Below are 12,213 nucleotides of genomic sequence, written 5' to 3' on the forward strand. Positions count from 1 at the left end.
AAATTGCACTGGTTTAACTGGATGTCTACAATTAGAAAAATGCAAATAGATCCATACTTATCATCCTGCACAAAAGTAAAGTCCAAGTGGATCAAAGACCTCAATATAAAACCAGACACAGTAAATCTATTAGAAGAAAAAGTGGGGAAGAGCCTTAAACACATCGGTGCAATTTCCTGGACAGAACACCAAGAGCTCAGTCTCCATGTGGAGACTCCCCGAGTAAGGGGATCAGGCACTGTCTCTGTAATAAACTCTGTTGCATGCTTGCTCTTTGTTCATTCCCCCCTGGTGATGCTGCCTTGCCAGGCCACAGAGGAAGAAGATTCCCATAGTCCTGATGAGACTTGATAAGCTAAGATCAGATGACAGGAGAGAAGGACTCCCCCTTTCAGTGGACTAGGGGAAGAGGATAGGGGAAAAAAGAGAGGGAAGGTGGGACTAGAAGGAGGAGATTAGGGAGGGGGCTGATATTGGGATGTAAAATGAATAAATTTGTAAAAAAAAAAAATAAAGCACAAAATAAACTTTGAAAAAAATCTATGGTTTCTAACTTTTTATCTTAAAGTGTTTCTGTTTATTCTATATAAAAAATTAAATGTAATAAAGGAGATATGGTTCAAATGGTATAACCTTTTGTGAAAATTTTTAATAATGAGATTCAAAATAATTAATAGAGGTAGGGGACAAAGAAGAGTTGTATGATGAAGTGCATTTAAAATTGGAGACTTAGGAAGAATCACCCAGGAAAATGTGATACGAGGAATCGTTGTTCAGATTCCCTTAGTTGGAAAACAGCTGAATGGACCATATAAACCAGGTGCCAATGAGTGCAGAAGGGGCAAAGGAAGAATCATAAGGTAAAAGGAGAGTCAATAACATGGAGCTTCAAATGTTAGGCTATCAAATACTGAATTCAAACCAATATGCACATGACAGCATTGAATAGATTGAAGCATATAATTCTCAGAATATTGTTCTTGATATTGCAGAATAGAAGGTAGAAAAAATGCAAAAGACAGAAGATGAGGAATAAAATATGATCTGTGAAATATGGTCTTCTGAACGTGACATGCCTATTGCACCCATAAACTCACAGCAGGCATGTTTATTTGCACAAGACCTAAAGGAGAGCTAGTCAGCCAAAATCCCAGCATAGATGGAAAGGTGATTTCTAAACCCACCTTTTTTTTAAATTTCTTACACCTTCTTTGCTTCTTAGGACACAACTTTGAGACTATTCCAATCTACATTCAGGTCCAATGTCTCTCTTCACAGGTAGAGCAATTATACTAAACTCTACATGATGAAAACGAGTAACCTAGGGGGGAAAGAAAACTCAGACATAGATCTAGGCATACATAAAAATGACTTTCAACATTTTATCTCCAAACTTTCTAAATCCCTTTTTTTTAATTATTTTTTAAATTTTTTTTTATTATCACTATTGTTTCACTTTGTATCCCGGCTGTAGCCCCCTCCCTCATTCCCTCCCAATCCCACCCTCCTTTCCTCTTCCTTCCATGCCCCTCCCTCAGTCCACTGATAGCGTAGGTCCTCCTCCCCTTCCATATGACCCTAGCCTATCAGGTCTCATCAGAACTGTCTGTATGATCTTCTTCTGTGGCCTGGTACAGCTGCACTCCTCCCAGGGGGAGGTGATCAAAAAGCCAGGCACTGAGTTCATGCGAGAGACCTTCCCTGCTCCCCTTAAACCCACCTCTTACTATGAAAATATTGGCAGTTTGTACCTGCTGGTGGAGGGTGAATTCTCTTTCAGAGTGTGACCACTGGTAGGCTTTCTGTATTCCAGTGGATGACTCCACACCAGTGAACACATACACATCACTAATCAGACTAAGTTATCAAAAATAATAATTAAAGGAGACACATAAAGTCATGGGGGCATGTGGAAGAGGTCAGGGGTTCAGGGACGGCTATAATATTTGTCATTGCACACAAGTATAAAATTCTCTAAGAAGAAAAATACTGAAATACAAATACACAAGAATTAAAATAGTATCTCACAGCACTATGGAAATGGAAAGGATGCTTTAATGCACATTATTGGTCATTTTTGGTTATGGAACAAATCACTCTATAAAATAAGTGACTTAAAATGGAAATTTTCTTATAATTCCATACATTAAAAATTTAGGATAGAATGAAATCTGTGGTTTTTATTCAGTCTTTTTTCATTGTCCCTATGTGTTTTGGTTGCTCAGTTGTTTGTTTGCAGCTGGCTAAACTGCCCTTCAACCTATGCTCTTTTACAGCTGAGGGGCCTGTTGTCTGGGTTGACTGGGGTAGATAATGTGTACAAGGCCACCTGGGATTTGATGAAGTAAATCATCATTTAGAGGTTCTTACGCAGAGACTTCACATACATGAACTTGGATTCCAGAAAATGGCAAAATGGAACTGAGTACCAAGAGTTATCTTCTGCACTCTGTACATGATATGCCCATACCTGCACAAGTCTGTGCACACACACACACACACACACACACACACACATACACACGATGCATAAAAATAAATAATTTAAAGCAACTGTTACTAGTTACTTAGATAACATTCAGAAAGTCATGAAACATGTTCAAACTTTACTTTCAAATTTTATTTATCAATATGTAAACAGTAGTGATATAAACTGACATGTTTACTTAAGGATGTTTAAATTACAAGGTGATTTATATGTAAAAAGGTTTTAAATAATAGCATGAAATATAGTGGACTACCCATGTTGCTCTTTTGAAACCCTTTCAGCCTGAAATTCTCTGACACATCACATAGTAAACAGTGCAGTTTTGCTGATGGAGTGTGTAGTTAATTAAATAGGCTGAAAGTGGAGAACATTTGCCTTTTGTGTCATGAAACAGTACTTAAGCAATGATGGATGGCAGAGCAATCTAACACTTGGAAATCAAGAGGAACATTAACATTAGCAACTTTCAGAACTATTTTGTGTGGTATGTCTCATACTCTACTCTTTGGTCTTGCCAACACATGCTGTCACTGAAGAGAGGGGAAGGGACAGACTAGTATAGCAGGAGGCATATGTCAACTTGTGCTTAAAGCAGGAACATCCACACATACTGCTTCACCTGTCAAGCATCTGGTCATTGTTATGTAAACAAGTGGCCACAAGTGATCTCGAGGCATCATCCATCATCCCTATAAACAGCAGAAGAAAAGGCATCTGTGGCAATGGAAAATGAACATCACCGGGGGCACGAAAAGCAACAGTGAGATTCCGAACTTCAAGAAGGGCTTTAATATCGGGAATCAAGGTCTACTTCTGAGCTCGGCCATCTCTCTTCTGATGAAAAAGCCTCCCAATGGCGTCTTTCATTTCTTTGTTTCTTAGACTATAAATAATGGGGTTGAGAAAAGGAGCAAGAATAACAAAAGTGACAGCAACTACTGTGTCCCAGAAGACTGAGTAGGTGGCCGAGAATCTCAAATACATGATAGCCACACTACCAAAAAACAGCAAGAAAACAGCAAGGTGGGCTGCACAAGTGGAGAAAGCCTTGTGCCTCCCTTCTGCTGAGGGCATCCCCAAAATCACCGAAATGATCCGAATATAGGACAGAGCAATTACAAGGAAGGAGGCCAGTATCTCTACTGCATGGATGGCATCCACAATGACAACCAGAGATGTGTCTGTACAGGCCAAACTGAGCACAGGGGTGAAATCACAGAAGATCTGATGGATCTTGTTGGAGCCACAGAAAGGCAGAGTGGCAATCCATACAATCTCAGGCAGTACTAGAAGGAAGCCACAGAAGCAGGATCCAGCTGTAAGCTGGATACAAAGTTTGGAAGTCATGATGGTTGGGTAACGGAGAGGATAACAGATAGCTATGTACCTGTCAATGGACATTGCTGTCAGGACACACCCTTCTGTGATACCCAAGGAGTGGAAAAAGTACATCTGCATGAGGCAGCCAGCTAGGGAGATGGTCTTCTTCTCACTGACTAGGCTGAGGAGCATCTTGGGAATAGTAGTCGTGGTATACCAGATCTCCAGGAAGGACAGCACACTGATGAAGAAATACATGGGTGTGTGCAGGGCCATGTCCAGCTGGACAGCAACAAAAATAACTAGGTTCCCTGATACAATGAATGCATAGACAAGAAGCAAAGGAATGAAAAATAAGAGGCCACCTTCGTACAGAGGTGGGAATACAGAGAAGAGGAACTCAGTCATCATAGTTTGATTCCAGCTGGCCAACAAATGGGTCATCTGTGGAGGTAAGAAAAGACATAAGGGATTTCCTGGAATTGCAATGTTCATTACACACAGATTTCTTTCTGTATTCAGTTGCTTATGCTGAATATTGGATCCTAAACAAGTCAGTCAGAACTATTTCTAAACTATATAATTCTACCCCAGAAGCAGTTGAAACATTCATTACACAATCTAATTTCTAAACAACTGTCCTCTGACTGTCATAGATTTATGTGAAGGAAAATAAATGACTCAAAAGTTTAGATTCAGAAAGTATTTTCTGGAAATTCAGGCATTTTCAAAGTTTCCCTCCCTCCTTGCCTTCAACTCTTGTGTGATTAATTTCAAAACTTTCACCTTGATTTTCAAATATTTCTTATTTGTGTTCTTCAGGGGAAAAAATAAGTAAAACACAAAGAAAGTATCAGGAACATTTATGACAATAATTTTCTTTGTGATTTTTTTTACTTTTTCCTCCACTAACACTACCCCTGAGTCTGGCTGGACTATCAGTTTGTGGATTAATGGTCTGTTTGCTTTGTAGTGGAATGTCTGGTTTTCATCAGGTGTTAATTGTGCAAACTTTCCCTCATAGACTCTAATTTATCTGTAGCTTTCCTGTCTCCTCTCTCCTGGTTAACATGACAATTGCCCAAATTTAGAATCTCTCCAGAACTACTTTGTACCTACTTAGTAGCCAGTTTTGGATAAACTTATACCTACTGCCTAGCACCGCCCATACCTTCCCTACAAAGGCTAAGTCTAAGAGACAAAGGGAAGAAATTATTCTCAATTTTAACAGTCATACCAACCATAATGATGGCTGTCTTAGGTGGGGGGGTGGGGGAAGCTCCCCAAAATGAGCTGCAACAAAAAGTACACTAACATCTACTTGCTGGGATAACAGACAATTAAAAATTGGCAAAGCTAATTAGAATTAGTGAAGGTTGTACGCACCCACTCTCACCTTGACTGTCACAATAGCTCCTTCCCTGCTATCCGTTCCTCTAAGGAGTCATTCTGCAGATGATTTTTCTCTAAATGTGACTTTGCCTCTCCTTTTCTTTACAAAACATTCAAGGCAAAACTCACCTATCTGACTCACTATCATTGTCATTGCTAATGTAGTTCTAAGCAAAATTTGGAACTAACTATCCTGAAAATCAATAGTCCAGCAGCAAACAAACAAAAACAAAAACAAAAACAAAGTTTGTAATTTTTAGCTATTTCATTTTTTTATGTTCTGGATCTGCTTTTCTTAAAATTTCAGGTGTCAATGTCTCCATGGTAATGAAAATCTTTGTGATTCCCACTGCCAGAGCAACTAGCCTCTCCTCTGAATGTGCTTCAATTGTTCTCTTTTAGACATCTAGTACATCTGTGTTGCATTTCAAATATTCATGTTTTAGCATTATCTCCCTCAAGTAGAAACACTTTAAGAGGAAGCAAACAGAAATAAATGTCACCAATTAATTCTTATGCAATGAGAATAATTCAAGTTACACATATTTGCTTTATATGCATTATATAACATGTTCCTACCTATGATAGATTAATAGTTAATGTTACACAACAGAGAGACTGAGAACAAATGAGAATTAACTGCTTCAAACTAACATAGCAAAAGCTCAAAGCAGTAATTTGAAAGTGAGGTTTGTTTATCCTCAAAGTCTGTGGCCTTTTTTTTTTTTTTTTTTTTTTGAATCCTCATATTTATTGTTATAACTATTCTGGTTTTATGGTGACAGATATGTGGTTTCCTCAGGAGGTCAAAAGCAAGTTCCAATAAGTGCATTGTAGATTATAAAAACTAGTTGTAGTTCATGGTAGATGCCTCTCATTTTACATGCCAAGCTTGAAGGGAGGAAGAAAAGAGAGACAAGCTTCTAAATGAAATAAACTGTGGTGTTCATAAGTGAAAGATATGAGACTGGAGGTGCCCTCTCGCTATATTATTCCTTTATCTGTCCCACCTGTACATAGAGTTTTCTCATATGCGAAATGATACACTGATTATGCAAAGCAGGTGAGCACAGAGCTATGAGAAAGGATAAGAGAGTCCAGTGGTAAGTATCTCAGAGCATCCTAACAATGAGAACTTTGTTGCCCGAAGTTTGCAGTTTCTCTCACCAATAAGCTGTCTCATTATTCACCATTCACACAATTGTTCACCTGACAATCAATATTCTCTGGTATGTGACAATTTCTCCCAAAGGGTCAAGAACTATATAAAGGTCAACAAAAATTATTCTTGCTCCTGAAACAACAAAGGATATGAAATAATTTGTGAAATGACAGATAACTAGCAGAATAAAAGGAGGTCACCCTGCAAATATTACTAGTACAGTAAAGAGATCTTATTTACCATTCAGTGATTAAACAAAAACAGTACCTTGACCTGTGACTCCCTAGAAGGCTAGAATTGTTCGGACCAATAGAATAATAGTTCTCAAAAGACTTCAGATATCAATGTCTTCATCAGTCAACTGAACTCTATTTTTTCTAGTGTTCGTTTTGCATTTCATATCTCATAACTGAAATTCCTTACTAATGCAATGAGATTCCAAGAGCAAACAGCTAGATTCTGAAGAGCAGGTGGTTTGCAGGAAACAGCAGGTGAAGAGCAGAAGTCACATTGAACCTGGAAGTTTGGTGTCAGTCTACACAACTCACCCTGCCTGAGGCCACAAAATACTCCTGACTGCAGCCAGGGTCATGTTTAGGCACACTGGTGAGTATATAGATAACTCTGAAGACTCCTTTGGGGAATACACAGAATGGATCTTGGGTGCTTTGCTTTAGGTTATGAAATATCTAAAGAAAGAATCCTGAGCTTCCTTTCTAAGGGACAAATTAAGAAGGAAATGTTTCATGGTAATGAATCATCCCCAGGACAATTCCCATGGATTCTCCTGTGACTTCCAAGCCTGTCTATAATTCAGAAGCAACTGCAGAGTAGACAAAAGATTTCACGATGGACTTCAACGAATACCCATTCAGAAAACGCAGGTTTTTTCTCACTTTCACATTTATTTCTATTTCTTCCATGCCCATCTACCCACATGGATTTAAATTTTCAAAACATACATACTAGATAAATTACAACTTTGGTTATTTTCATTTGATTGGTTGGTTGAATTTTGTTTTGTTATTTTTTTAATTTAATTTTTTCTTATCAGTTACATTGCATTAACTCTGTATCCCAGCTGTATCCCGCTCCCTCATTCCCTCCCTATCCCACCCTCCCTCCCTCATCTCCCTTTCCAAGTCCACTGATAGGGAGGGACATCCTGTCCTCCCCATTCATCTGATCCTGTTTTATCAGGTATCTTCAGGACTGGCTGTAAAGTCCTCCTCTGTGGCCTAACAGGACTGCTCCTCCTTTGGGGGGTGGGGAGGTCAAAGAGCCAGCCATTGAGTTCCTGGTAGAAATAGTCTTTGTTCCCCTTACTATGGGAAACCAATTGGTTACTGAGATACCAAGAGCTACATCCGAGCAGAGGTTCTAGGTTATATCCTTACATGGTCCTTGCTTGAATGTCAGTCTAAGAAAAGACCCTGTGCCCAGATATATTTGGTCCTTGTGGAGCTCCTATCCTTTCCCCATCATACTAACTCCCCTTCTTTCATATGATTCCCTGTACTCTCCCGAAGGTTTAGTTATGAGTCTTTGTATCTGCTTTGAAAACACTGCTAGTTAGTCTTTCAGATGCCTTCAGTAGACTCCTGTCATATGTTCAATTCACATCCCATCTGTCTTTCTAAAGGAGGATTGATCATCTTACCCCATGTCCGTTCTCTTGATTATTTTTTATGTGTATAGATTTCATTATCTTTATCATATCTTATAGGTATATCTAAGTGAGTGTATACCATGTTTGTCTTTCTCCTTCTGGGATATTTCACTCAGAATGATCTTTTCTAGATCCCACCATTTGCCTGCAAATTTCATGATTTCCTCATTTTTGATTGCTGAGTAGTATTCCATTGTGTAAAAATATCACAATTTTTGTATCCATTCCTTCACTGATGGACATCTGAGTTGTTTCCAGGTTCTGGCTATTACAAATAAAGCTGCTATAAACATGGTTGAGTAAGTATCCCTTTTGTGTACTTGAGCAAAGTTTGGGTATATACCTAGCAGTGGTATAGCTGGGTCTTGAGGAAGCACTATTTCTAATTGTCTGAGAAAGCGCCAGATAGATTTCCAAAGTGGTTGTACCAGTTTACATTCCCACCAGCAGTGGAGGAGGGTTCCCCTTTCTCCACAACCTCTCCAGCATGTGTTGTTTTGTTATTTTTAAAACAGTTTTAAATTTTAAATATATTTTGATCATGATCTTCCTTTCAAAGTTTTTCCAGATCCCCTCTTTCTCCTTACCTACCCAATTTTAAGTTCTTTCTCAAAATTAAATCAAAATTCCAATACAACAGCAATACACCGAAAATCTGGAAAACATAAAGCATCACCACAAAACAAAAACACCAATTTGTGACCAAATAAAAGCACCCACAAAAAGCTGTGGAGTGCATTATTTGTTGGTCAACTACTCCTGAACATGAGATCCTCCCTAGAGTGGTTGACATATCCAGGGTCATTCAACTGGAGGAAACTGATGTTCCCTTTCTCTGAAAGTATAAATGACACTTAAGTTTGGTTATTCTTTTTAAAAAAAAATTAAATTTATTCCTTTAAATTTATTCACTTTGTATCCCTATTGTATGCCCCTCTCTCCTCTCATCTTGGTCCCATCCTCCCACTTCCCTATGTTTTCTCCCTCCCCTAGTCTTCCAAAAGGGGAGTCCTCCTTCCCTACCAACTGACCCCAGACTATCAAGTCTCATCAAAACTGGCTGCATCTTCTTACTCTGTGGCCTGGCAAGGCCACCCTGCCATGGGGAAGTGATTGAGGAGCAGGCAACAGAGTCCATGTCAGAAATAGCCCCTGCTCCCCTTAACTATGAGACCGACATGAAGACTGAGGTGCCTATCTGCTACATATGAGCAGGGGGCCTAGGTCTTCTCCATGTATGGTCTTTGGGCTCAATTAATATCAACTGAGTGAATGCAAACTGATTAAAGGGAGAAACCTCTGGCTGTATCAGTAAATGCAGAGAAAGTATCCAATGCAATTTAGCTTGTATAACTTAGAAGAAAATACTTTTATAGTTTTCAGTAAGCAAAAATATAACAAAGTGCAGCCAGAAACCATGAAGAAGTGAGATTGTGCCTTCCAGCTATGACATGAAACGTACACCCATGAAATCTCAACAACACAGCTGACAAAAACAAAAACAAAAAAACTGGGTGATTCCAAAGGATGGCATTCTAACAGACAGAAAAATATCTCAGGGTCCCACCCACAACAGAAGAATAGCAAGGAATTAAAAACTGCTGAGAAATCAGTATTCTTCAGAAATGAGCCCCCTGATTGATTAACCAATATTAAGCAGCCAGTCCTGGAAACAATACATGTTGGCAAAAATTAATGAACTTAGAGAGTTGTATTTATCTATTTAGTCATTTATTTGTAACAACAATGGTTAAAAATTAAAAAGCTTTGCATTTGGGAGGGTGTGGGAGGAGGGGAGAACTTATGTAATTATATATTAATTAAGTAAAAAAATAAATGTTTCTTGGAAAACAAGTATGCTGCGTTAATACAGAAAGAAGAAACAGCATTAATAATCATTTATGACTGAATGCAGCAACTTACAGAAGAATATAAAAATATTAAATTATTTTGCAAGTGGATGCTTACAGGCCAATACATTTACCAGATACTCTTTTATTTACCAGAATAACTCAATTTTGGTGGCAATTTTTTTAAGTCATCTAAATTCAAGAGCTATAAAGTATGTGTCACACCCACATGTAGAATTTCATTATGTTGTATTGGAAGATAAAAATATCTACATAAATCTACAAACAAGTAGTTTTGATGAGTAGTTTTGATGATGTTTCAGTAACTTAAGTATGTTAACCACCATCCCAACTCTGTCTATCATTTCAGTGTAATTTTAATCGAAATCCATTTTCTAGATATAGAGACAGAACACAGAATAAGATAAAGACTTAAAAACTGAACATACTAAGGGAGAAGTACAATGTTAAAGCTTATTGTACTTTTCCCAAATATCATTATAAAGTTATAAAATGAAATGCCAATAAGAATGGCACACCCAACAGCTCTATTGTACCCTGTCCTCTGCACTCCATTTTCCTTCCCACACTCTGCCTACATTCTGGATTCCTGCTGGCACTAGAAACACCTAGACTGGAGCCTAGCATTAATGGTCACCAGAGAGACTTCACACAGCAACTGATGGAGAGACCCACAACCAAATATTAAATGGAGCTCAAGGATTCCAGTAAGAAGCGGAGGAAGGATTGAAGGAGCCAAAGGTGTCAAGGACATCCGAAGAAAACCTAGATAATCAACTAACCTGGGCCCACAGGGGCTCATAAAGACTCAACAGCCAACCAGAGTGCAGGCATGGGACAGACCTAGGCCCTCTTCACATATGTAACAGTTGTGCAGCTGGGTTTTCATGTGGGACTCCTAAAGCAGGAACAGGGCTATCTCTGACTCTGCTGCCTGCCTTTGGACCCCTTTCCCCTAACATGAGCTACCTTGTCTAGCCAGAATAGAGGAAGATGCACCTAGTCCTATTGCAACTTGATATGCTAAGGCTGGTTGATGTCCATGGGAGGTTTCTTCTTTCCTCAGGAAAAGGGAAAGAGGGGTGGATTGGAGGGAGGAACTGGGAGGAGAGAAGAGTGGGGCAGATGAGAGGAAGATGAGGATGTAAATTAAATAAATAATTAATAAAAGAGAATAACAAACCAAGGGGAAAAGACTAATGGGGTATGAAATATGACACATCACAGAGTAGACAGGATACCATATCACAGGCAAGTGGTGAAAAAAGCTGGCACAGTGTGTATAGGTGAAAATGATGCTGAATCTACCCTGCTCAAACTTCTGTTAAGTTTAAGAGAAAACACAACAAAATCAAACATTTCCTGATTTCACCCGACATTTGACTACAGACTGACTACACATACATTAATAATTTAAAATACAATTAAGCTTAAAGACATTTACTTACCAAAGATACTATAAAGCAAAAGGATAAAATACACAATCAGGAATCAATTTATATCATGCATACTTTAAAATGATTATTATTCAGAACACGTATACAGAGAGAGCAAATGCAAACTAATGAGGAAATGATAACCATCCCAGGTGTAGAAAGAGATATATACAAATACATAAAGCACATAAAAGTGTACGATGACTACTAAATAAACAACTAAGATTGCACAGAAAGTTAGAAGCAGCAATCAGATAGCTTGTATGTAAGAGTCTGACTGAGATGCTCTGCATATATGTCATGGTTATGTAGCTTGGTGTTCTTGTGAGACTCAGGGGGAGCAGGAACTCTCTCTGACCCCTTGCCTGCTTGGGGGACACTTTTTTCCTATGAGGTTGTCTCATCTCGCTCTGATACAAAAGAGTTTGTGCCTATTCTTATTGTACCTTGTTATGCCATGTTGGGCTGATATCCCTGGGAAGCCTCCTCTTTGTTTTTGAAGGGAAACAGGAAGAGTAGATCTGGAGGAGACAGAAGGTGGGTATGGTCACTGGAAGGAGAGAAGGGAGAGGAAATTGAGGCTGAGATGTAATATATGAGAGAAGAGTAAAAAAAATTGAAAAAAAATGATCAATATGCTGTTGATGGAAGGTAGACCTTAAAAATTTGATAATATCCTGTAAATATTAATTTGCAAATATTCTATAACAAAAAGTGTATAAGTGATAAAATGGTCGTATATACAAAGCAATTGTACAAGCTCTTTAAGGCTACAGCTAAACCTCATTTAGAAGGGCAAACAGGATAGACCTTGGAAGTGGGAAAAGACAGGGATCAGGACAGAAGCTTACCACAGAGCGCCTCTGAAAGATGTT

At 38.6% G+C, this 12,213-nt stretch overlaps 1 protein-coding gene across 1 annotated transcript; it reads right to left on the reverse strand.

The window, feature by feature from the left end:
* Window positions 1-3,295: 3,295 nt before the first annotated feature.
* Window positions 3,296-4,252, reverse strand: LOC129678880 (olfactory receptor 6K6-like). Its single transcript, XM_055609836.1, has one exon. The coding sequence runs from the start codon at window positions 4,250-4,252 to the stop codon at window positions 3,296-3,298; it is 957 nt and encodes a 318-aa protein (XP_055465811.1).
* Between the last annotated feature and the right edge of the window lie 7,961 nt (window positions 4,253-12,213).

Source organism: Psammomys obesus, unplaced genomic scaffold (assembly GCF_907164565.1).
Source record: "Psammomys obesus unplaced genomic scaffold, mPsaObe1.curated_primary_1811, whole genome shotgun sequence".
Classification (NCBI taxonomy): Eukaryota; Metazoa; Chordata; class Mammalia; order Rodentia; family Muridae; genus Psammomys; species Psammomys obesus.